We start from the raw sequence: 27,309 nt of genomic DNA, 5'->3' as shown, positions 1-27,309 counted from the left end.
AAGGTGGCAGGGGCCCAGCCCTCTTTTTCATCTATCTGGATGTACCACCAACCACTTGAATTCTTCTCAATCACCTAGTAGGTTAAAAAAAATAAATTAATATATACAACCTTTATTTAAACTGAATGTTTCACTATATTCTTTATTCAATACATTCAGGAAGTGCCTGACCCACCTCAACTTTGACTCCAGCTTGGAAACTAATACCATCAGGATGGTGGTCTGGAAGTCTGCTATGGTGTAGAACTCTTCCTCAACCTGAGGAGGAATGGGCGGCTTGGGTAGGTTCGTACCACGTGTGTGGAATGTGAGAGAAACACAAAAGGTTACGTCGATGAAAAAGTTTTTGTTGAGAGCTATCTCCTAACAGAACAGAATCCACACTGTGTCCAATGGAGATTTGAGCGGGATCTCTTACAATGGTAAGATCTCTGCGTGGAGGTGGTCTGTGTCTTGATCCCACTTCTGTGGAGGGAAAAGAGTAATCAATCATTTTGCATTAATAAGTTTGTACATTTGCAAAGCAGTGCAGAAGCCATCTGGAAATGTCCCCTCAGACTTGGTGTTGAATACCGGCTGGGTATGCTGACTGTGACTGTGCAAAAAGGCTGCAGCATAAAGGAAATCACTACCTTCAAATGATAGAGGGTCTATCACTTTATGTAGATTTTTCATGGTGTGTTTACATAGCCTGGCATTCCTTTGTTTTTTTACATTATTCATATATATATTAAAAAACGCTTTGACAGCTCAAACCTAGATCTGATCATTTGACAGCTTTGATATATATGTGTGGCAGCAGTGAAATAGATAGATAGAATAGATAGTTTACTTTTGTTGTCAGAAAAAAATGAGAGTCTGTTTTCTTTGTGGCCGTTGTCTCTGTTCTCTCTGGCTGCATTGTTTTGCTGTTTGGAAACTCCGTCTAGGTCATTGGTACTGGCATGAGCAGCAGCACCTGCTGACTGCTTCTGGCTCTGGATGTCCGTCTTCTTCAGGTAGGAGGCTGGGGCCCAGCCCTCACGACCCTGATACCTGAGAGGAGGATGTACAATCGGTGGCTTCAGGTGAGAACACAAAAACTGACTGGGTACACTTACTGGCAGTCTGTTCAATGAGATCAATCAGTATTTTCTAACCTCATTATCCAAGATCTGTAGTCAGGCCGTGTTTTTAAATACATTAACTTGTCACAGTTTTATGTTTATGATGTTTACTTTTCCAAACGTAATGTCCTTGACTTTATTACCTGATCTTCCACCAGCCCTCCAAGTTCCTCTGAATCACCTCGACAATCATGCCTCTCTCCAGGTCAATCTCATCCTCATCCCTGGCCGAGTACGGGTAAATCACTGAGTACTTCTCTTCTGGTGTCAGAAAAAGGCAAAATTGTTAAATATAAGAGCATGAGGTCTGTTTTGAAGATTACTGTGTATAGGTAAACAAATAAATGCTGATGTAAGGTAAAAGCTTGGGAGACAAAGCACTGTGGCACATTTAGATTACAATGGCTGGAGTTAAAGCTGCAATCGGTAACCTTCCTGCAGCAAAGATGAGTGTGTAGTGTTGCATTTATGAAGTTGTTTAAGCTTGTTGGTATGCAGTGAAAATGTCTGCAACGTTTTAATGAAAAGGCTCAAAATGCTTGCTCCATCACGACAATCACAATGTGATTTAGGATGAGATAGAGAAGTACACCGGGTTTACATGAGCTAACTTATTAAATGAGGCAAGGCTTGAGCAGAATCTTGTGGAGTGAGAGATGTAAGATACACACATGTGCAACACATAAAACACACATACAGTACTTTCTACTAAGATGTCTGAAGATTCTCAGTCATCCAGGTCATAGTTCCAAGAAGTTAAAGTCAAGGGCAACTGGACTTGGTTGAAGATACTACAAGACGTTTCATCCCTCATCCAAAGGACTTCTTAGTTTAGAGTTTAGCTTAGTTTCTGGATGTCAGTCTTCTTCAGGTAGGAGGCTGGGGCCCAGCCCTCACGACCCTGATACCTGAGAGGAGGAGTGATGTACAATCGGTGGCTTCAGGTGAGAACACAAAAACCTGACTGGGTACACTTACTGGCAGTCTGTTCAATGAGATCATTCAGTATTTTCTAACCTCATTATCCAAGATCTGTAGTCAGGTTGTGTTTTTAAATGCATTAACTTGTCACAATTTTATGTTTATGATGTTTACTTTTCCAAACGTATGTCCTTGACTTTATTACCTGATCTTCCACCAGCCCTCAAAGTTCCTCTGAATGGTTAAATACCATATATGTTCTGGATAATTAGAATCTGTGGGACTGATGTTGGCCCTGAGCATGGTCTTGGGACTATTTAATTAAATCCTTCTCATTGCTGGAAGACTTCATTATGTATTTATTTGTTTCTGTTTTGTATTATATATGTATACACATCTGTGATAATGTCAGTGAATGTTAGATGTGGTAGGGAAACTATTTAACCTAACCTATTTAGCTTAGTTTCCCTACCAGTCAGTCAGAACTCAAGAAGTCCTTTGGATGAGGGACGAAATGTCTTCTAGTATCTTCAACCAAGTCCAGTTGTCCTTGACTTTAACCTTCTTTGGATACTTTCTACTAAGTATTATTATGTCTACCATTATTAAAGATATTCTATGTATTACTATGGATGTATCAACTGTTTAATGTTGGTTAATTATACGTTTGTCCTGATTTAGTTTTTTGATATCAGATAAAAATGCGCAATCCACTTTGCATGCAAGGGTTTAATTTACATGCTTGGATCGCTCATGCAACAAACATTTCATGCATACACGTGAACAAACATGCACACAGTTGTGTACGCATGTCTGCGCACACACACATTTAGAATAGGGGGGAAAAAGAAAGGCGTGCGCTCCACCTTGCCCAAAGCCTGTGCTGAATAGATCCCCTAATGTTCTGCGACGACCCATGTGCCTTGGCAGTGACCAGAATCTCCGAGGCACTGACATCCCAGCACAGTAAGTGGGGCAAAATAGGAAGTGAACATTACATAAGCCATCTGGAGGATGTTTTTATACTAAATGAAAGCATTTTCAGTATTGGTGGGCCAAGAACAAATCAAAGTTCTAGTTCTGGCAGAGCTGCTGCTGTTTTACCCATTTACTGACAAATAGTTCCTCTAGGACTGTGCGCTTTTTGTTTAAAATCATAGTATTCCATCCATTCTACATTGACTATTTCTTCCATTTAGAATTTTGCCTAATTTGTAACCTGTTTTTTACTAGGTTATAGACCATATATGTTCTGGATAATTAGAATCTGTGGGACTGATGTTGGCCCTGAGCATGGTCTTGGGACTATTTAATTAAATCCTTCTCATTGCTGGAACATTTATTATGTACTTGCTCAATTTCTGATTTATTTGTTTCTGTTTTGTATTATATATGTATACATATGTATACACATCTATGATAATGTCAGTGAATGTTAGATGTGAATCTCTCTCCAATTCCAGGGCTCTGAGGAGTGACATGCCCCTGAAAGTCCTGGGCAGTTAGCTCAATGTCCACTTCTAAACCACAAACTTTGCTTAGTAGGGTTCCTACTATGCGCTGTACAGTATCATTATATCACTCTTTATCATCTACATCTGGCTTTTTTATGGAATCTCACCCCGATTTATGTCACAGATGGCATTTTTTTACCATTAAGTTCATGTTTTTTTTAAAAACACTTTTTAATGTATTGTTTACATTGTTTGTATTAATGAGTACTCTAAAATCCAGTTATTTAAACATTTGAATTGTTGTTCTTAAGGGCAACACACACACACAGGCGGAATATAATGCACATCAAAACACCCACACCTCTTGCCAGGCAGTGACAGTGTCTTGGCGTCAACACACATCGACTCTCCGGATATGCACATCACTGAACTTTGGCTTCCTCTATTTATATAGAGCATCTGGTGTGTGCTTCAGGAGTGAAATGGTGCATGTCAAATGACGTGGCGCTACGCGTGGCGTGTGTTGCACTTTAGAAGGCAACAGAAAGACAACAACACAAGACAGTTAAATGCTAAATGGCTTCTTTGACCTAAACTTTTCCTTGGGGAATACTGAATCTAAACAATAGCACCCAAATGGAAAGCTTCATATACCTTCTTCTCCTGGAAAACTGAAGTCATCAGGGTCATCCTGTGCCTCAAGGCAGGTGGCAGGGACCCAGCCCTGGGCATCTTCTGAGCTCACAAACCACCATCCTAAATGAGCAGGATATAAACACACGGACATACAAGATATCTTGTTTCCATCCGAAGATAGTAAAAAAAAATGTAACCGTCTTTCCAGACCAAAGCAAAAAGAAAATGAGAATTAATGCAATTTAAATCCACAACTGTTCTGTGAATACTAGCAGTTTGATGCATTGAGATAAACAGTTGGTGGCGTTAATTCTCCAGTCTGCTGCCATTAAACCATGCAAACGAAGAGGACGCAACAAGATGAGGTCATTAAAAATCCGGCATTCAAACATCAAACAATGGAAAACGGTGTGGAAAACATGATGGAAGTTCAGCAGCGTTTGTCCTCATTGGTCCACACAGATTGGATGTTTGGCTACTTGTTTTTCGATTTAAACCAGCAACCTTTGCAAAATCTAAACTTATCTAGGATATAGTGAAAGAGTACATTGAACGCAGAATAGAACTCACCTGACTCATTTTTCTCAATGACCTCCACCACCTGACCAACATGCAGGCTGATTTCGGAGCTCTCCTGCTTCTCATAATCTGTTACTGCCACATACTGGTCGAGGAGGAGAGGGTCCGCTGAGGTGGAATCTCCTGTTAAGGGGAACAAATCAAAACGGAGGCCTTTTAGCTCTTTCCCCCCACCTCTTTCTGCTCCTTTTGTTTGCTAAGGATGAAATCTCAATAATGTAAAAAAGCCTCCACTCATTGCTTTTTGCTTTTCAGTGAGGATCTTTGGTAATATTTGTTAATGTGATATTAAAGGAATGTCCATTAACTTGGAATCATACGAGATGTTGACCTTTAAAAGTTCTTGTATCTCACTGACTGAAGAGATATGACCTTTTAAAATGGCAGATTTTACACGCACTTTAAAGAACTTTACTGAAAAGCTAAAGTAAGCATGGTCTTTACAAAGCAGCCAAAATGGATCTGAAAAGCCATAATAAGTGAACAACTCACTTTTGATGAAAGCCCATTATAATTCCAAGGTCAAAAGTGTGCAAAAGCTTTTGAGTAAAACGTTAAAAGGGAGAGGAGGCTTATCTAGAGTATGGAGATTCACCCAGACATGAAGCAGAGGAGGAAGTGGTCGTGATTGGAGAGTGGTCGTGATTGGAGAGTGGGCGTGGGGGCGGGGGAATGAACAACGGCAGGGGAATAATAGTAGATTTGGAGAATGGGAGTGAAAGGTAATGGTAAAAAGTGAAGAGGGTTAAGTCAATCATCAACATGGCTGTGACTTCCACACAGAAACAAACCAGCACCACTAAGACCCATCACCAATGTTAGCACCAAGCCAGCCTGAGATACATGGACTTTTAACACACGAGGGCTCAACATACAACCAGTAGCACAAACCAGTATAATTACTCTTTTCCTGATTTATGATCTTTAAAAACTTGTCTAGAACAAACCCAAATGGAGAAAATTTACTTGACATATAAACTTTATTGGAAACAAAATACCTTTTGGCTGACACAGCTTGTTGCAATTTTAAAACCCTGTATGCCCTTGCATTACGTGCAGGAATCCTCCACAGCATGCAGATCACTGAAGGTTCTGATGGACACATTTTTAACCAATGTGTTTGTAACACACAGGCAAACAGAAATCATGTCTCTGCAGACAAAAGACTAATATAATGTGAAAATCTTAAAGTACAGATGTGGTAAAATTCACATTGCATAGTTCTTCAAACAGCTTAAAATATCACAGCTTGTCCTTCTGTACACATCCTTCAGTGAGCAGCAAACTGTTTAATCAAACTTTTTTTTTTATCAGAAATTTTAATATTAGTAATTTATTAGAGAGAGAGAGAACCGGAGAAACTAACATCAGGTTGAGTTGAATTTTAAAGAGAGAACACACAGCTAATACCAAACAGCCTTGCAGACTGTTAAGCAAGCTTACCAATCTGCTAGGCTAGTTTGAACTTGGAAGATCAGGTAGACTGACAAACTAACCCAAGTAACTCGGGTTAACTTTTAAATCATTAGTTTATAATATTAACTTCCCTAACCCTTTTCTCCAGGGTTTAGTTTTATGTTATTAAGCACACAAAAGGCTCCTTGGTTTCAACAATTTACATGTAACTCAACCAGTGACATTATTTCTGCCTCTAGGGCTCTGCATTGAAGAATTATTTGTGTAACCTCAATGATTTTGCCCGATGCTGAAAGCCTAGCAGATATACATATGGCTCTACTGCATCGATGGTATATGGTAACCCTCTCTCGCAGATGTACAGTTAAAACCCTGCCACTATCTAGAGTCTTTTCTACTCTGTCCTTATGCAACATACCTACACCTACAGAAATGAACCACGCAGGGTCTGAAGATTACCAGTTATATTGTATGCTTTCTTTACAGAACCAATGCAAGCCCCAAGCCTTTAACAGAGCCACATCCCACCTGCCCAGGCCAGGGGAGAGGGGGAACGGGCCACTAGCAAGCTGCTGGGTCACACACACAGCACGACCAAGTGTTTACTACCTCGCTTTAGGAAAGTAGTCGCTCTCTCCACAATCCCTGATGGAAAGGAAAATGAATGAAGAAGAAAACTGAAAAAAAAAATACATGGATGCAACATGGATGCAAGAGGATAGAGAGAAAATAAAAAGAATCAGTGAAACAATGGCAAAGGGGATTTCCTTGTTGCCGGTACTATAATAGTCAACTCCAGGAAAGAGTATAGACAGAATCTGTCTTTGTTAATGAAACAAGAACATTTGGACTGGTCGAATCAATGTTTTTTTTTACCTGTATAAAACTCTGTGACCACTAGATGGAGATAATGTCATTACATATTACAGATGAATTGTAGAGGACTTGGCATTCATAATGAAAAGAAGTCATAAAAAGTAAAGTAAAGGCTCATACTTACAGTATCATACATACATACAGTGTGCCTGGTTAAATTCATCTTCTGAACTTATTATAAGACTAAATAACACACAATAGCCAAGTCCACCTAATCCCATGTTCATTTCAAATACACAAATAAAGCGAGTCTTACCCGATTTCTTCTTTCCGATGGGCTCCCTGTTCAAGAGAAGAAATCATCACATTACTACCAGGAAATATCAGATCAGTTTACAGAGCTAAGGAGAAAGTCCTCACCTACAAATACCATCATCAGTCTAATGATACAAAACATCATGAAAAAAGATAAGACAGTGGCCCTAATCACAGAATCAGTCTGATTACTTTAAGTGATTTGATATCCTTTAATCTATACTTTGCAGGAATGACCCAAGATGTTTGGTTGCCATATTTATGCATTTACTGCATTACCTCAGTTACTACTGACATTTTCAGTTATTAACTTTGCGTGGCAAACTGGCACTAATGATGCTTTTTAAATAAACTTTCAATTGTTTAATTTGATTTTTTTATTTGCCGTGGTACCACAGCACAACACTTAGACTGATTATTCCAGCAAAGAATTAACAGTAATTGCTAACATTATCGTTATGTTAGATATATTAATATGCTAGAGATACACAAGAAAAGGATCCATCTCTTCCTCTCTCTCTCCCCGATGAGAATAAAGAGCCTCTAGATTGCTGATCTCTGAAATTCAGTCTGTTAAATTCAGTACATCATCTGCTGTGTCTGGTTTAGACATTAGCCAGATAAATAGACCATCACTCCACAACAGCAGTCAGGAGCTGATTCAATGTCCAGATGCTACAAAAAGTCAATGGTGGCTAATACTAAGCATTTTACTCTCTCACTTGCTCCCTCTCTCCCTCTTTGTTGTCTAAATATTACCCTCTTACTTTATGGCCTTCTATCACCTTCCTTTTTCCATCTCACATCTTCCAGGTCTACTTAACTCCCTCCTTCAGCTCCCTTGATCATTTTCCTTGGCAACTACTGCTAGTTCGTTTCCCTGCATCAACATGAATGCGCTTCGCCACACACAGCACTGTTTGATCGGCAGAACTGTTAATTGCAGAGGCTTAAGTCTCAATAAATCTTTACCCATAAGCGTGCCCATTAATGCACTATAAAAAGAAATCCCCAGCCAGGCCAACCAAAGCAGTATCAATGATCTGGATTGTTATAGAGCAGGAATGTGTGTACAGCAGTATGTGTATGCTTTGTTTGCTTGTTTTGAACTGAGGTTTAACCTGAATCATGTAATGCACCAGACACAGCCACTGACCTGGATCCTTCAGCTAATATGATTATTTTACTGTAACTAGTTTAGAGTAACAAATCAAATGAATCCTCTGACTTATTAGGGTTCATGTTAGTCTGAGACAGGTTAGGAAAAAACAGCATTGGCACTGGGGCCAACTTCAGTTTCAACTTTCACGGAAACATTCATATCAGTTTGTGTCTCATGGCAGTCACCAACATGATATATGGGAGATCAAATTCTAACTACAGAGGAATCATGAGAACACACTTTACAGGTTTGCCATTATCTATCAAACCTTATACTACAGGAGATTATATTCACTTGGGGCTCTGATTCTTGCAGACCCATTAAATAAAAGCTATCAAAGTTCTACACCTGGAGCCAAACCTTACAGGTAAACAGGTGTCGTACCACAGAGGACTTATACATTATTGATTTGAATGATTAATGAAATCTCTCCTCTCTTACTCCCTCTATCCCCCCACTTTGCCTCAACCTGTCGCTTCTTCCCTTTCAGTCGTGTTGGATACGAGCTCTTCTTCATTCTTTCCATCCGCTCTTATTCCATCTTGATCCACCATCTAAATCCACTTTCTTCCCCTGTAATCTCAGAAACATCCCCATTTTCCTCTCCCCATCTTTGATAGAACACTTCCTCTTTCAACAGACTCCTTCACTTCTCACCCATCTTTTCTGGTTCTCTGACCCTCTACTTCCTCTTTACATTTAAGTACTCCATTTCCTCTCCTCTTACTTTGCTGCTCCTAAGGAGAAAGTCTAAGATGTCCCTCTCAGTGGTAGATTTATAGGCCATGATAAATCTTCTCCCACAGTGGCTGCTGTGTCTGTACACCGGCCCTGTTGTCAGTCGGCCAAACAACAGGCTGTACTAGCAGAAAGCAGTAATCCAATTTCAATAAAGACAAACCAAGGTCTTTGCTATATTCATCCACCTCGAGTGAATGCTCCATCTCTCTCCTGCCTCTCCCAACACATGCTTGGGATTTTGTATGAGGAGTAAGAAGGTATGTGTCCTTGGCAACATCCTCTGGTGGAGGACAGAAGACCTAGTGTGTATATTGTGCATATTGATCGCACACACACGAGAGTTACAGAGGGTTACAGTTTTACTAGGGTGAACACTAGTAAAACTGTTGGGATGAGAGAAGCATCTCTGCTGAGTGACACATCCCCAACATTGTGATTATATTACCACGGGCCTAAGCAATACAGCAAACTCAGTAAACCACCTGTGTGTGTTAGTAATTACATTAAATAATGGTATTAGAGAAAAAGTTTCAAAATAAAAACGTGCAGATGCACGCCAACCCAGGTTGTCCAAACAGAGTAAAACAGAACATTTGAAAGACGCTATAGTCACAAACATTCATCACAAAGTGCCTTTTGGGAAAATGCATTAGGACCTCCAGTATTAAAAATTATTCCAAAAGTGGGGCAACATTTTGCAATTTCACTGGCTCAGCTGTTTTACTGAGTATAAATGTCAAGGTGACTGGTGGGACAGTTGGTATATAAAATAAAGACACTAGGCAGCTGCAAGACTGTGGCTGCCTGAACCAAGCCATGTCAGAGAAAAATATTTTGCTTAAAGGACATTAAAATCTACAAAAATCTTAAACTGTGTCCAAATTGATGCTACTGTATTATAGTAGTTCTAATCATGTAATTGAGCATGTAGTACTCAAGCAGAAAACAACAAATTAAGTAATAATACTGGTTATATTTTGCTAGTATTAGTACAAAATGATGTAGTACATTCATTTCATCCTGTAGTCACTGGAAAAAAGAAAACGTAATACTATATTATTACGTTTGTAGTAAGGGGTTGGGATACAGTGAAAGTCTCACTTCTGTGGCCCAGATTTTGCAACAAAAGTCTTTTGACCAATTTAAGAACCCACTCTCTTTACATGCTAGCTTACTGCTGGCCCTACATGCACTCCTGGCATATATCACAGGACTTATCAACTCAATTTCCTGCAGGCTGAGGTAACTTCTCAATGCCCAGTGCCACACACATCAGTATGTGATGACAGAGAGGTTAAAACTAATAACTCAGCTGACAGCTGTTGGTGTAAAAGCCATCTCTGGGGTCAAAATGTGAGCCCCACATTATGGTCTAGAAACCAGCCACCTGTAACCTCCTCTTCCCCGAAGGTGCTGGTAACCGTAATAACAACACTTTTGTAACCGGGTCCTGTGTGTAAAGTATGTGTCTGTGTCAACATGTGCTTCTGTGTTAGAAGCTGGCATTCATTGCCCGCTGAGGTCTTAGTTTTGGCACATAGTAACTGTCAGCACTGAATATGGTTCTAATGTGTTGACTGAGATTTTCAAGAGACGTCAGAGCGGATCTGCACACCTTGAGAGCAACTATGCAGTCTCAGCTGTCTGGAGCCTGGTGGCTGAACTGAGCTGCAGCTACATGCTTAAATGCTAAGTCAGCATTTAAAAAGGCACCCATTAAGTGTTTATGCTTGAGAAATCAAACAGGAAGTAGTGTAAGAGTATGAAATCCTATCCATTAGAGGGTATAAATGTCATCATCCACATCCGTCACAGGAACAATAGCGGGGGTTTGCTATTGTTTGAGAGAGTGTGTGAGAGCGTGAGACTTACTCCTTGGGTGGGTTGAGGTCTTCAGGTCTGGTCTCAAAAAACACTCTGACCTCCTCGCACTGGGAGATGTAGACCGGTAGTTGAATGAGGCTCTGCAGTCAAAAAATAGCAGAAAACTTAGGTAACCGCACAAACCTGCACACAATCACTGCAGTACATCCAATAATCAACCAGAGGGTAAATATAGTGCTCACTGAGTGCCTGGCCTCCATGAAGTCACAGAAACAGTTACTATAGAGGCCATTTTCAGACTGCCCTCATTATTTCTAGTTTCTCATATTTCTTGTTATTGTCCCCACTGGTGTTAATTTTTAATATGAAATTGAGGATTTCAGAATTAAAGTGCATCAATAATAATAACAATAATAAAATAAGTACAATTTGTAATTTTCCATTCGCTTTTTGCAGTGTTTTTCAATGGCACAAGCTGGTTCTGTTCTCTTCTTTTTTTCTAAGCTCAGTTCATTGATCCGTCTCGCGTACCTTCCTCCCTAATCTTATGCCTCTGTGGAGGATCACTAGCGGCAGAGAGACGAGACCTGACAACAGGGCTGGAGATGAAAGACAAACAGTCCCATCCAGCTTTCTCTTTATTGGTGTGATCTCCCTCTTGCACACACAGCAAGTCATGTTATCGCACAGTGTCTGTTTCTAGACTTTTTTTTTTGTTCTCTCCTGAGTCTGTTTTATCTTCTGCGACTCTCTCAACCAAACCACTAAAGGGCAGCAATGAAACAGATAATCACCTCAACAGCTTGATGCCCCAAACCAGGAGACAGAATAACTGTCACCAACAACCCCGTAGTGACTATCTTTCTTACAGCTAAGGGAGTAAGGCCACTCCTCCTTTTGCTGGCAGGCAAAGCTCAATGCTATCCATCAAGCTTCCTCTGATGGCCTCTACCTCTGATTGCAATACTCCTAAGTGTTTCACTTCCGTCCTTTAAAGGAGCAGAGTCTCTACCTCTTGCACTCTCTGACACACACCGATATAACGCCAGGGCTGACGGACATTGAATGGTAGCCAAAGACCAAAACAAAGTGGCCTTGTCTTATGCCACATTTGCCTTGCCATACTTAGGAGTCCATGCCAACAGCCTGTGTTGAAGGAAAGGAGTGGACATACTGTCATGGACAAAGTATAACATGTGTTTTCAATTAGCAGTAAAGTTATTCGGCGTGTGAATGTGCATTTGTGCCCACTTACATGTTTATTGATTTAGGGCGCATATAAATTTGCTTGAATATTATGCATAAACATGACCTCAAAATCTCCTTTTTACAGTGGCTTCATCCATATCTTGAAACAGCGATGTGAAGTAGCTCAGAAGGCTGCGCTATGCCTGAGGTCAGAGTGCATCCTGTACTGGCTATCCTCTCCTTGGATTTATTCCTCTCCTCACGTCAGCCTGTGGCCCGTCCACTCATTACAATTCCCCCCAGGGAGGAGACGGGAGGGAGGCTCAGGGTACATTACAGCAAATGGACTTTATGGGTGTTCTTTACAGCTGGCAGCATTAAGGTAATTGTGTGTGACTGAGTGTGTACATGTAAGTGTGTGTGTTTTCACCGAGGAAAAACAGGTAATGGAAATAAGAGATCTACTTGTGCAGTCCCATCAGGTATAGTAAAGTATGACTGCATCGGTGCAAAATAACCTTTCACATGTAGACACATACAACCAAGGGGGATCCTGAGTCTTGACAAACAACAACAACAAAGGAGGTTTAAGATGTTATAACTATATTGCAAGTGGATAAAAACAACGATTGCGGCTTTCTGAGATGCAACACTTGCTGAGATGTAACATCTCAGAAAGCCACAATCGTTTTTTTTATCCGACTATGTTTCCTGACATGACAAAGAACAGGACTCTACAACTGGGAAAATTCCATATGAGTCAGGTTAAAACCTCAGCTGTGCAACACAAGGGCTGACTCAGCTCTTCCCTGAGAGAAACATGAAGTTTCACCTCAACCTGACTGCATGTGGGGGTGGATGAAAATGCCTTTTTTTTGCTTAGAGTCAAGTTTTTGCTAGAGTCAAGATCTGACCCGCCATGATGCTATGAAAGGGCTAAATGACGTTTTAAATCACTGTGTGAAACAGACAATGTTGATGTGTGAGATAGCATTTGGCTCATTGGCTGACAAACTGTAACTTCTTACTGCTAAGTAAAAGCAGTGCGACAAGATTGAGTTAATTTCCACTCAACACAATGCTCTCACATACTCAGAGGTATTTTGTCCTCAAATATTACTTGAAGTTCTTCAAATTTTAAACACAGGTAATTAGGTGAACAGGATTCTTTCTCTGATCAATTTTCAACACTCACCTGTAAACAACTTTGACAAAATGTGGATTTCAATCAATCAACTCCACGACAGATAAATGCAAATTTCTTTTTTATAACTTTTCAGATATTTCCACAATAAAACCTTTGACCACAGCAACACCAGTGATGTGGTCCAGCTATTCCCATGAACATCCACACCCATACACACAAACCAACAACTCTAACCACTCCCCCCCAGACTTTTATTTGTCACATAAGTAGTTGAAGATGTTGCCTACACCAGCTGTACATTCCTTTAACCTAAGTAAGGCTGTACAGTCACCAGCCCCTCTGGTCCTCAACATTGTTTATCATCTTTTCTCTTCACTATGAGGCCTTGTGAACTGTTATTTTTATTCAGAAAGGAAACTCATTTCTACAGTGATGGTTTCATAAGGTTCCTAATGGAGGAGAGAAGTGATCCCATGATAAAATAATACAGTTGAAAATACAAAAAGGCATGAATAAGTAAAAAAAAAAAGTTGTTAAAACATCTTCAAATGTCTTCTTTCAGACAGACAGAAGGAGGTGTGTAAGGTTTAGAGGCCCTAAGGCAAGCCTGTAAAATTGAACAAAAAGAGGCCTATGTGGATGTGCTGACTGGAGCAAACTCAGCACCAGCAAGTGTTTTGCCTTTGGCACAACTCTCTGCTGATAGTTTACCATCACAACATGATATACCAACAACTCTTCTTTCCTGGAATTTCTGAATACCAGAGCACTGTTTCACCCCTAAATTACGTGACTTTGTGGCCAAGTATCCGTTTGGAAAAAAATAATGCCCCCTGGCTGCAAAACGACACGCTCCTTTTGTTACTTTGAATTTACTTCAAGAGCACACAACTTTGTACCGTTGCTAAAAAGCTGAACATCACACATAATATATTAAGTTAGGTAGCTGTGGTTACATTTCTGTCAAATTGCTGCAATTGGTTACTAGCTATTAGGAGTTTTATGGTTGCTGTTCTGCTACAGTGGAGCCTGAGAATGTACAGCGGCATTTCCATCCCTTCTTCTTTTCTTTAAAAAGCAATGTAATGGGCTGGATAATGCACAGGTTTTACGCCATCTCTGTTTTAAATGGTGGATAGAGCTGCAGTATTTCAATTGGTAAAAAAGACACTACCAACACAAAATAACACACTTCTATACTCCACAAAAGTGTCCATTCTGTATTTCTTCTGTCACTGACAGCAACTTAACAGCAGAAGCATATAAAGTACATATAAATGATCTTGTCCAGAGGGATCATGAGGATTTACTGTATATTTGGGAGGTACTACAATGACATACTCCCATTTAGCTACACAGAAACAGATTTTGCTTTTCCACTATTGATCCCTTGAGAGAAGTTCTGTTTTGTTTGTGTCCTTTAGCAAAGAGGTCATAGTCAGCTATTGAGCACCTGGGGAGCTTTAAGGACACCTCTGCAAGGTGGATGCCTGCTATCACAAAGGCTTGCTGCAGGGGTTTTAGCATGAGACACACCACAGCACTGGCAATTTAGAAAGACAGGGGCAATGGGCATTATTTATACAGCTGTTCTTGGAACAATGAAATCCTATAAATCTGGTTGTTGCAAATTAGCTTTAATGAATATAACCACTTGTCTCAATTTTTCTATTCCACCTGCGTCTGTTTCGCAGGTGGAATATTTGAAAGATGAAGGTAATGGCTTACAAATGTGTGACAGTGACTTGCTTATATATATATATATAAAAAACACAGTGGATGAGAAGATTATTTTATGATTAAGCTGATACTACATGGGTGGGATATTTGTTTTTCTTTCCCCCTGACCACTGGATTCTCTACCTTGATTTTAGTCCCTTTTTTTACTTTGTACTGTGTAGAAGATCTAAATGCTCACTGGTTAGTGTAGCTTTCATGACCTACAACATATATGACCATCACAGATTTCCGTAGTAACATATTAGTCAGTATACTCACCCGGCAGTACTCATTGATGGGCCTTAGCCTTTTCATTGCCACATCTCTGATATGGCTCCTCCTAAACAGGATCTTCCCTGTAACAAAGTAGGAAAAACAGGCTTACAAGTCAGAAAAGCCAAATTTAAAATCACTTTCATTCATGCATATAAACTGTAAACATTTGCATATACAGGAAATGTGCATGTCTATTAGGGTTGCGACGATAGACTATGCCATCATCCATCGGCGATGGCTGACAGATGGCCGATGGTTGTGCAGGCATCGTGATTGTAAAACCCCGCCCCCTGGCAAAAAAAATCTAAATTTTTCACATAAAACCACCACGTGAAAGCAGGTTTTAATCACCACGAACATTATTATAATACATTTTAAATACGCTTCGCACCTTCCTCAGAATTCTCTTCTCCCCACACTCAGACACACAAGAGGCCTACACCTCATATAAACACACCGGCTTGCCCGCCTCTCTCTGTCTCCCAACTCGCCTGTCTACTCCACTTTCTCCATCAACAGTACATTTTATAAAGTCGCCTAAAAGACACAGAACTCGTCTTGTTCCCGTATTTTTCCCACCCGCGATCCGTTATCACGGCAGCAGGTGAGCTGCATGTGGGCTTGTTAATGACGCAGCCGAAACCAACATCTGCACCCTGTGTGTTCAATGGTGCTTTAACTGGTCCATGCTTGTAAAATTCCCACCGCTACTTGTAAAATCATAGGCTACCAAGTTTTTAAGTCTTTGCGAGTGAACATATGCACATAAGACGCGCGCCCCCGTTGCCATCGTCCATCCCGATGTTTCAATTTATACATTGTCCGATGGAAATTTTGTAGACATTGCCCAATCCTAATGTCTATGCACCGAATTCAGTTTTTCAAGGAACACAGATAATCAGTGGTGATACCAATATTCCACAGCAAAATTATATAACAAGTTCTAATCAAAGAAACCGTGAATTGCCTTTTTCACTTAGATGATGCTTTTGTCAAGAGCAACATTAAAAAAATTAGGGGTCCACTGAAGGACAATAAGGACACAGTGGCAGCAACAAAATATGGTTGGTGAATTAGCATGCAGACACAATGCAGTCACGTAGTCAATAACACTGACAGCACAATGAGGTGGGTAAGGAGCTAGGTGAAAAGCTGGCCTTTGCAAGTCATGAATAAATGATTTTGGGAAAGCAAATTATGCCTGCATGACAGCTTAAATGCCACTTCCCGACTCTTATCTTTAGGCACAAATAACCACAGGCACAGACAAGTCAGGTCGCCATAACAATAACAAGAAATGGCTACAAATAGGCCTCTTAAAACACTCTAATTTAACGGTATGCAGGAAATTTCAGAGCCAGCACTTATTTCTTTTCTATTTTTTAAGCTGCTGATGTTTCTCCAATAAAGTTACTGAGACAGCTTTAATGCAAACATATAAACTGGGAAAGAAGACAAGGCTGTAACAAGATCCTGTTCACAAAAAAAAGGGACATGTTTGAGAAGTTACTGCATCACTTCCATCAAGGGGTATGGCATTTGTTTAGAGAATACTTAGAGCAGACTTGCTGAAACATGAATCTACTGCACAGGAGATCACCAACGTTAAACTTTTTTGCAGTGGGTTTGAAACCTACTGGCCCGAAGACAATTTTTACTGTCCCTCCTTCCAAAGGTTATTTATCAGTGTTAACGTTACAACAAAACCAAAAACTTATGTTATACTGCTAACTGCTAATGTTTAATCGTTTATTAAATACATCCTGGATATAAAAAAACTAAACAAAATGTTTAGTTAAAATGATAAAAAATAAAAAGGTTAAAACAATTTATTTTTAAAACAAAACATACTAACAGACTCAAACATGACGCTGACAGCCATTTAATAAAAATTGTACACGAGTCGCCTCTATCCTGATGAACAGGTCCTGTCCAAAGTATACGCTGCATTATCGCCTATTTTCCCCTAAATAGGACCATAATATACTAAATGAACATCATGCTTTGTTGAAGAAGGATTGAAACTAGCGACTGAGACCATAAACTCATTTAAAAGTGTTTACTGAGTATATAAATTAGCTGAGAAGTGGCTACATTTTACCATTATTTCTAATGGAACCAGACTTCTTTTTGCAACCAGTGGACTCACCCCTGCTGGCCGTTATTGAGAATGCAGGTGTAAGTTCCGTCTGCATGGTTTCACTTTCAACCCAGAGGTCGCCGCATGATTGAGATTAGAGAAACAACATTCGACAACCACTCGTCACGTAACTACAACTCTGGATTGGACATTGGTGTGCGCCAAGAGCTGCAAAACAACTGCAGGATGTTGAGTTTCATTTTTTTTTTTTTTTTTAATAATAGCCTATTAATGTTTTTGCACTGGTCCAATCGGGCCAGTGAGTTGCTAGTTCAACTGTCCCGACGTTGCGTTTTACTGGCCCCGGGCCATCGGGCCACCGTTATTGTCGAGCTCTGAACATACTGATGAAAAAATAGGTACAGGCACAAAGAGACTGATCATCACAGTGTCCGATTATGTATATTTATACCCATGTGTTACTGCTCGTCTTAGGAATCAAGACAAAAGAAAGTAAAGATACATGAAGGGAAAAACTAAACCAAGACAAAAGTATATATAAAAGAGCATAATGTGCATAATAAAGAGGAGAAGACTGCTGAGTGCATAGATGTGTGGTGACCTCATCAAAATACCTCAGACCTCACCCACTTTACACAATAACCACCACCACCAAACTTCCAAAAGACCCCACCGCTGCACTCTATCCAACCATCACATCTCTGACAGCAACCTATTAGTTGACTCAGGTACTTGACAACACAGGAAGTCATACTAAACTTATGCTGCTTAGTGTCTAAAGATAAGAGTAAAGTCTACTATAGGGCTGGATGATATGGCCAAAAATGTTATCACGATAAAAAGTTTCATATCTTTTGATATTGATAATTATCACGGTAAGTATCAAATCGTTAATTCTTTCGAGTATAAAGACTGACTTTTTGCCTCTGAGTTAGAGTTGAAGAAGCCTGATTGTGTTTCAAATTGTGGTTTAAACTTTTCTTTATGGTCAACACTTGATCCCAAACAGAGGATCATTTCACAAATCTGAGGTAGAACATTCAAAACAATTATGATAAAATCTTTGTAAAGCAAATATGCAAGAGTAAAATTAAGTAAAAGCTTTTTTCAGTCCTTCTTCCTCAACAAAATAAACATCTTAATAGAAAAATGAAGTCATAATTTGTCTATGATTCAAGTGAATAAACATAATATTTATTGAACATTTGTTATATTGTTATTGAAAAAAATTCTATCACAATTACTTATTGCTTTATTGTCCAGCCCGAGTCTACTATAATATCAAAAGAATCAGACTGTAAATGCTGTCAGTGAATAAACAAACATGTTTTGTTTTTTCATCTGAGCTAATATGAGCAGGAAGGTCAATTTGTGAGGAAAGTCAGATCTTTAAAATAACAGATGTTCTTTTATCTCCCGTTTTTGTGGCTTTTGTTTTGGTCTTTCTATTCTTATTAGACACGGCAGAGTAAATATCTTAAAAACTATTGGATGGATTTTGTACGGACATTCAAGGGCCCCAGAGGATGAATCTTACCAACTCAGGTGAACCCTGACTTTCCATCTCCATCTCATCTCCCATGAGGTTGACAATTTTAAATTTGAGTTCCCGTGAAATTTGCTGCAGATTTTCAAGGTCCCCATATGATGAATCGTGATAACATTGTTTATCGGTAAGGTCAAAGTTTCCAGAGTGAAATATCCCAACAACTACTAGATGGATTGGCACAAAATTTGGTACAGATATTTATTGGTCCCAGACAACATATCATAATGACTTGAGTGTTCCCCCTGGACCCAAGACAAAAAAAACGGGCTAACGGACATTAGCATCATGGTTGCGAAAATATAACCTTTAACATAAACTGCACATTTTGCTTCACATGCTTAACATCCTGAGTGACATACTGTGCAAATACTTGAAGTACAGATGTTTCCTGAGTTCTGTATGAAATAAAAAAAAGAGCTACTAAATTCACTGTCTTTATCTGCTTCTTCTGCACTCCACACAGACTAAATACAGCAACCCCAAAGGGTCAAAACTCAAACCCCAAATTCCCTGTAGCCAAAAAATACAGCTATCACTAGGTGGAGAAAGGGCAGTACAATGCTGTATCACTGAACACTTGTCAGTATAATGTGATATACATATAGGTGGTACACAGCAATTTGCATTTTCAGCAAAGAATTCAGTAAATTCAGTGAATTTGCATGTTTGTGCCTTTTTATAAAGAAATGTTTTTATAATAATTTTTCATAGTTGCTCTGTAGTTCTGTATTTTTAATTTAACGACTGAAAAATGAGAGAACTTTTTCACGGGCATTTTGTATGTATGTATTTTGTGTGTATTGTTTTTGCATAGTTAGACATATTTCGTGATGTATCATTTTAGCATTGTTCAGCGATCGGTTATCCCAGAACTGCTGTATTGTGATATTATCGTTATCGTGAGCCATGTATCGTATCGTGAGGGACCCTACGATTCCCACCCCTACTGTCCAGACAGCTCACGAAAACGAAAGAGATTTGAAAGTCAACCCCTGGACGCTTACTGTATTTCTCCTCCCCCTCCTCCTCTCTCTGTCTCCTTCTTCCTCTCCTCCCCTCATCACTCCTCAAACAGAAAGCTTTCTTGACAGTTTTCCAACTCTCTCAGAGGTCAGGAGAGAAGCACTGACTCAACACTGCCCACTCTGTATGCACGGCAGCTCATGGGTGCAGCTGAGAAAAGGGCTTTTTCAGGTAGGGAGGGAAGGAAAGCTGCTGCCTTGGAGCCATGGCCAAGGCACGGTTGATTTTAAGGCAAATCTCAGAGCCAGCATTGATCAAGGGTATCAAACAACTTTTGTTTCCTAGGGGAGAATGAGCGAGGCAGATAGAGAGAAGAGACAGAGAGATGGGAACACTTTGTATGGGCACATATTTTCAATATTTAATTATCAGGCCTATACACTGAAAGGACACGGTCATGCTAAGCTACGTTATTAAAAACAGCTTTAAAAGTAAAGTGTTCAAATCCTGTGTCATTTTGATGGTTAGCATTCAGAGATCGGAAAGACTTGCAGTTTAGTTACAATTTGCTTAACTTGCAGTTTGGTTTGGACTTGTTTTGATTGACTTGACTCTTGATAATATTACGAGACTGGAGACTTGAAGAAACATGCCATTACAAATATTGGACTTAACTTGGACTTGTCTCACATAAGTTAACATTCTACTGCAAGACCTCAGACTTGAGTTGTACTGTACTAGTAAGTTAATTCCTGTCTTTCAAGAAAAATCAAAATCCACAACCCATTTCAAAATCAACTTGACTTGAAACTTGCTGTTACAAAATCTAACAACTGACTTTGGCTTGTCTTAACTGACTCGCCCCAAAAGGTTCTACATAATAATGAAACAATGCTACTGAGTTAAAGCATGAAAGAATGAGCTGTGTGAGTAGTAATTACTGAGTTCTTAGTTAAATTGCTGACTAAGGGCAGACATATCTTCATAAGCTGCCATAAAAGACAAGTCTGCTACTGGTACTCCACCTTCAAGTAGACAAGAGCAGTGATTACTTTCCTCTGCAGACAAGAGATGTACGTGATATGAATGAGGCATAAGCAACAAGGTCATTGGAACTGTAGCTTTCTAGAGGACCAACTGGGGAATGTGTTATTCAGATCCACAGAAACATATTTGACCTGTCCAACATACTGTGCCTCCTACTGTGGCAGGCAGAGCAATCCCCAGGCAAACAGTGAAGCTGAGACAAGTATGTACTGTAGATCTATCTTTAAGAAAAGGGAAAAGAAAAAAGTCAATCCAAATTACAAATTCATATTCTACTTCTGAGAAGTTCATGAAAGAATATCACCTCATTTCTCATGCAGGGGCCCTAAAGAAACAGACCCACATTCCAGCTTTGGATTTGACTCATAGTTCAACAACCCCATCTTTAGATAATTGATCAAGAGCATATGAGCTCTTTTTCAAAGGCTGACCTGCTGACACTGCCTTAAAGAGCAATCGTTCATGGCTCTAGGGTATCAGTTCAAATTTATCTAAATGTCATGTATGAACCCATCAACGGATTTTACTGCGAGGGGTCTTCGGGTGACAAATGGACTATAGACACATACCATGCAATCTTGAGATAATAAAAGAGTCAAAAAATTATTGAAAAGGGTATGGATATAAATATCCAAGTTTGAGACTTTTTGGAACTTCCTCTTAGAGGTAAAGGATGGACTCATGAACAGATTGCAGCAGCCAAGATTTTGGTGTGTACATAGGGCAAAAAATACTGAAGACATTCTACACTATGTGCAAATGCAGACAAGCCACTTTGCTGATGTGGAGATACCAAAGAAGTAAAAACAGCTTGAGGCCTTGAACAAACCAAACAGAAAATGGTAAACCACTTCCGTGCCTTGTTAGGTTGGTCTCAGCCCTCAGTCCAGACTTTTGCTCTGCAAATGTAAGGGGTTTATTTGTCTGTCAGGAAAATCCTTCTGCAAATCAGGGAAATGTTAGCTTTGAATCCATCTCAAGAGAGGTGTATGACCTGATCTGGTGCCATGCAGAGTCCAATCAGTATTTAACTTTTGGTGTCTTCATACTCCACAGGAGCAGTTGAAGATTTAGCGCCTGCCTCAGTAATTTTCTTCCAAAGAATACGGTGGAGTGAACGCCTCTACCACCACTACAGACAGAAATTTTAAAACAAATCTAGAATTCCAGGGGATAAATGAAGTAGACAGAATTTAATATAGATGAGAATTCTTAAAAGTATTCATAATCAGTATACTTTGTCTGACTATAAACTGGTATACTAGGGGATAGAATGAAATGCGTGTTTTATATATTCTCTCTTCCCTCCTCCTACTCTGAGTTCATCAAACTCTGTGTGTGTGTGTGTGTGTGTGTGTGTGTGTGTGTGTGTGTGTGTGTGTGTGTGTGTGTGTGTGTGTGTGTGTGTGTGTGTGTGTGTGTGTGTGTGTGTGTGTTGTCTCAATGAGTTCCAGACCTGCAAGGCCACAAAGAAAATCCTATCCCCCCACTCGTCCCAAGCCTGGTAGGGGAGATGTGGGTGGAGTCTTTGGGTGAGGCTTTCTTACAAACTCTCATAAAGGATTACTTTCAGCAGGATCTAAATCTCAAACAATTTCAAAAGCTGGTCGAGCACACCCAAAGCCCATATTCCAAACAAACTTTGTTGCCACTGGTACTTGTAGAAAAGTAAGGTCCTGTGTGAAATGTTTTACAAATACTTTAAGTTTCACCTAAACACTCAACACTAATTATATTTAGTTGTCTAATATGGCTATGGGCTATATGAGATCAGATAGGTCAGCTGAATGTTTAAAGAGTAGATGAAAAAACATATTCTGTCTTCGTTCAGAACAGTGAGGTTATGACCAGTGAGGTTGCAGCACATTTTTCTGGCTGGTTCTTTTGTGTGCAAAATATTCTGCTTGAATTCACAGCCTATTAGTGAGCCATTGTTGTCCACATATTTAATGTACATTTTATCATAAAGCAAGGCTGTCACCAACAAATATTTTCATTTTACTTTTTTTTTTTTGATTAGTGGAAGTATCTTTTAGTCTTTGAAAATTTAAGAAAATCTTTCTTAAAGATGACACTAACAGTTTGCTTGATTTTTCCAAACAACAGGCCAAGATCAAAAAGGTATTTCAGCAGCTGGACCCAGCAAATCTTGGGTATTTTTCTTGATATTACTGAAATAAATAACAAAATAGGTCTTCCGCTATTCATATCAAACAAACCCCAGTTGTGTGTGTACAATGTAGATGAAAGGGCCTTGGGGACATGTGTTTAACTCTTACCTGGTAGGAACGGAATGATCCTGCGCTTAGGGTCTTTCTGGCCTCCTTCCACTGGGAATTTATCCAACAACTCCATCTGAAACACCACAATTATTTAAAACTTATTAGCACACAAATCATTTACTCAACACGTACACATAAACATGTACTTCACATTACACACAACAGGATGGCTGAGGATAGAGAGGAAGGGTTCACATTTTTTCAAATCAGCAGTTCCTACAAGGAATTCAGCCAATAAAGAAAGGCCTGCCAATGATTAGGAATGTCCCGAGCACATGGTATGGTTTTTCCTCTGTACTTCATATGCTGCTGCAGCTAAGGGGCTCTTAGCAGCAAGGCACCGCTGACATAGTGGAACATTTCTGTTTCCATAATTTTCAAAGGCCAGATAGCAGTGGTTCCTTATATGTGGTGATCACCATTTCGCTCTCTTTAAAACACATTGTGGCTTAAGAGCATTTGTTTCTACTTCAACACTTTGTCTTCCTCCCTCTGCTACATTTACATATACAGTATAAATCAATATTTGAGAGAGTGTGTGTGTGTGTGTGTGTGTGTGTGTGTGTGTGTGTGTGTGTGTGTGTGTGTGTGTGTGTGTGTGCGCCAATAAAATGACACCTGGCCATATTGACCAATGAACTCCAAGTGCACTCTCTAATGCGCTTTCCTAACAGTGGATCTGCACATTGTCTTCACTTATGGATCCTTGTATGGTGCTCAAGGTAAAACCACATACCTACTACCAAAAGATTTTGATATTGCTCTACAAAATTCAATACTTTAAAAATACTTTTCACACTCCAGTAAAACATTTTTAAGGTGATCCGAGTAAGTGTTTCATGGCACTACAGTATCAGCCAGAGTTTGGCTGAATGATATAAAGGGACACGCCTCTTCTTGAATCAATGGCCAGTTTATTTGATCACTGTTTTTAGTCAGCAGCATCAACCGATGTTTCAAAATAGGGTCTGCAAGTATTTTTGCAAACCCAATACACCACCAGGGGTCCACTGTTGAGTTTCTCCTCTCAATTGAATGCTGCATTAAACAAAATCACAAAATCAAAAGAAACTAAAACCTTAATTCTTTGATGCAGTGATACAATATCAAAAGTGGTCCACATTCAATAATTAAAACAGGCCATGCAAAGTCAGTAGTAGGTAAAAGGTCAGCATGCAGTTAGAGCGGGACCCAGGGATGGTGCCTACATCTTCTGTCACTCAGGGTATTGTGTGTCTGATGTGCATTCTTGTCGGGTTGCATTGTCACATTTTGAAAAAACTAGCAAAACCAAAATCTTAAAAATGTGATCTCTTAAGTTAACGCCGATTTTAAACATACAGGAGCTCACCAGCCTAATTTTATTTTCTTTGTGAGATGGAAGAATTTAGTAAGTTGCGCTGCACTGCGGAGAGCCTCCAGCTGCAGTAACACGTGGATTATGTGTAAAATCTAGAGCATCACACTTCATCCAGCCAGAGGGAACGACCACTGACCGTCCAATGCGCTGGTTCCACTGGCAAGAAAACCCATAGTAGGGTGAACGGAGGGGGGAGCGGGGGAGCATACAGGGCGAGGGAGAAGAGGTTGCATCCTGGCCGTAGCCTCGAGAAAAAAACCCTTGATAAACATATTCAGGTATTTTCTAAGATTGCTCAGGTAAACAGCTGCTTCAGATACGCCCAAAACAAAATGTTTCGTTGATGCTGGTGTAGAATTTTGAGTGTTTGAGGCTCTGTAATATAGTGCTCACTTCTACAATCATATTTGCCACAGTTGATGAGATGCGGTGAGACCTGAAAAGAAATTGCCTTACATAAAATTAAATATAACAATATTTAGCCTACTGTTGACTTTTTGTTTCACAGAACACAAACACAAGTCTCCTGATTCAAAGGTCCTGGCCCTCCTTACACCCCAACCATGTTCTAACTCAGTCTTTTCTGTTAAATATCATATTCCTGCCTTTACCGTCACAAACTGACGCTACAGGGCTTCCCCCACTGAGTTGACCTATGATGCTATAGGGATCCCCAGTACATTACAAACGCTGTTAGGCCTTGACCACGCCATATGTGACAAGTCGGGAAATGAGAACGGGTTATAGGAATACAACACCGGTCAAAGATAGAACAAAATGCAGCTCCTTTGTTTTCTGTTATGGGTTTAAAAACAGGAAAAACAAAACAGATGTCTGTTTTTTTGTTTACCATTTTTTAATTTTTCCGTTATGGTTTTAAAACAGAAAAAACTAAATCCGAAACGAAATAATGAAAGAACAAACCATACACAGATTACCATCTCTTCTTTAGAAACCACAGATCTAATTTTAGCAATGTTCCTAAGATGGAAAAAACACATAGATTTGTCAAAAATGACACCCAGATTTCTAACAACATTACAGTCAGAGGATGATAGCGCCCCAATGGCTTGCCTAGGGGTAATGATGTCTGGGGCAAAAATCACTGCCTCAGTTTTGTCTGAATTTAGTTGCAAAAAGTTGTCTTCCATCCATTTTTTAATGGAGGATAAGCAATTGTGCAACAAGGACAGTCTGTTTAGCCTATCAGGGCTAAAAGATAAATATAATTCGATGTCATCAGCATAGCAATGGTAAGATATTTCTTCAAAACTACCAATAATCTTTCCAAGAGGAAGCATATACAGACTGAACAGCAGGGGGCCGAACACAGAACCTTGGGGCATGTACTAAATAGTGCTGAAATATACTGACATTTAAATTGACTTAATTATGTCCAACCACAAAGAATCTACTTAAATGGGGAATCTGTATACTTGCATCAATGGATGCAAGGTGTGAACCAAATATACAAATTATAGGAAAACATGAATAGTATATTCTGAATGCGTTCATAATCATAATAATAAACTGATCTCATATAGTGCAAATTAAAAGAAGTAACCTACATTTTTGTACAAAACTAACGTAACTGTGCATTCAGAGTTCGGGCTAAGATGGTCACGAAGCTAACCGAAGTGTGCACTGCTACGTCTTGCAAACCCACGCCCATCTAGATGACATACCAAGTTTTTAGTGAGTGCCCAGTTATAGCTGGCCCATGTGTAGGCTACAGTGACGGGGATATCACAAAAGAGACCAATACCATTATTGAATATTTTCTGTTCAATGTCCACCTGATAAAATTATATATCTATCAAGGCTGTGATTCTCAGAGGCATTTGAGGGTCAAAACAAACTGGCTCACCAAATATTTAAACCAGGGATGTTTTTCATTCCCCCAATGTTAAATATCTCGCAGCTTGACTGGTATGAAAGACTCATATCTAAAATATGCAGCACTGGATTGTTATGTGTTGTATGGTTAAGCATTGTTCATAGTTGGGATTTCTCAGACACATTATTGCCCTGATACTGCCATCTTGAAATGCTAACTTGTTATGTTTTTTTCCAGTGCATCATGTGGTTTACTCATGAACATTCAGTTTTCCACCAATATACTTGAAGTATAATGAAGTCACAAAATATCCTCCGGTAAAAAAAAAACAAAAACAAAAAAAAAGTATTGAGCCACAAAGGCCAAAACTAACAGAGATAGAGAGACAGGAGAATATGTAATATGAGGTGAGGTGATGGAGAGGTTATGCAAAAGGCACAGAACCGTGCCAAATAGTATTTTCTATTACTTTCTATGGACTGACCCAGTCTAGTCAAGTGTAAAAGCATTGCTGCAGCCATAAAACAATAAGTGGCAAAAAGCCTCATTTCACCAACATAGATAGGGATGGATACCTTATTTATTTTTAAGAGAAGATACGGTATGTTTTACATGTGAATGAATGTCTCCAGATCTTCAGCTGTACAAGAACCTTCTGGCCTTTGTTTCCTCTGCTTCACTTTATTTCTTCTCTAACTCTTGCTCTTCTAAATAGGATTTGTTTGTGTTTGACCTTTTTGTGCAGCAGCCTGATTCCACATACAAGGAAGTTCAACAATCTCATTTTAACCTCATGTTTAAACCCTCTAATGAGCTAAAAGAAAGCCCCAAATCTTCAAGTACTCCAAGAAAATAGCTGGCTGACACTGG

At 39.6% G+C, this 27,309-nt stretch overlaps 1 protein-coding gene across 1 annotated transcript; it reads right to left on the bottom strand.

Moving 5' to 3' along the window:
• Nucleotides 1–253: 253 nt before the first annotated feature.
• Nucleotides 254–23,362, bottom strand: LOC119895555 (SH3 and PX domain-containing protein 2B-like). The gene is made up of 10 exons (XM_038708735.1): nucleotides 23,240–23,362; nucleotides 15,304–15,380; nucleotides 11,019–11,110; nucleotides 7,245–7,270; nucleotides 6,722–6,757; nucleotides 4,688–4,819; nucleotides 4,136–4,237; nucleotides 1,250–1,367; nucleotides 833–1,035; nucleotides 254–465 (listed from the first exon to the last, which is right to left on the bottom strand). The coding sequence occupies exons 1-10, from the start codon at nucleotides 23,313–23,315 to the stop codon at nucleotides 254–256; spliced, it is 1,074 nt and encodes a 357-aa protein (XP_038564663.1). The 5' UTR covers nucleotides 23,316–23,362.
• Between the last annotated feature and the right edge of the window lie 3,947 nt (nucleotides 23,363–27,309).

This window comes from Micropterus salmoides, unplaced genomic scaffold (assembly GCF_014851395.1).
Source record: "Micropterus salmoides isolate LMB-PRFRI ecotype aquatic unplaced genomic scaffold, ASM1485139v1 Ms_hic_scaffold_9, whole genome shotgun sequence".
In the NCBI taxonomy this organism is placed as follows: domain Eukaryota; kingdom Metazoa; phylum Chordata; class Actinopteri; order Centrarchiformes; family Centrarchidae; genus Micropterus; species Micropterus salmoides.
This window is presented reverse-complemented; position numbering and strand designations above follow the sequence as displayed.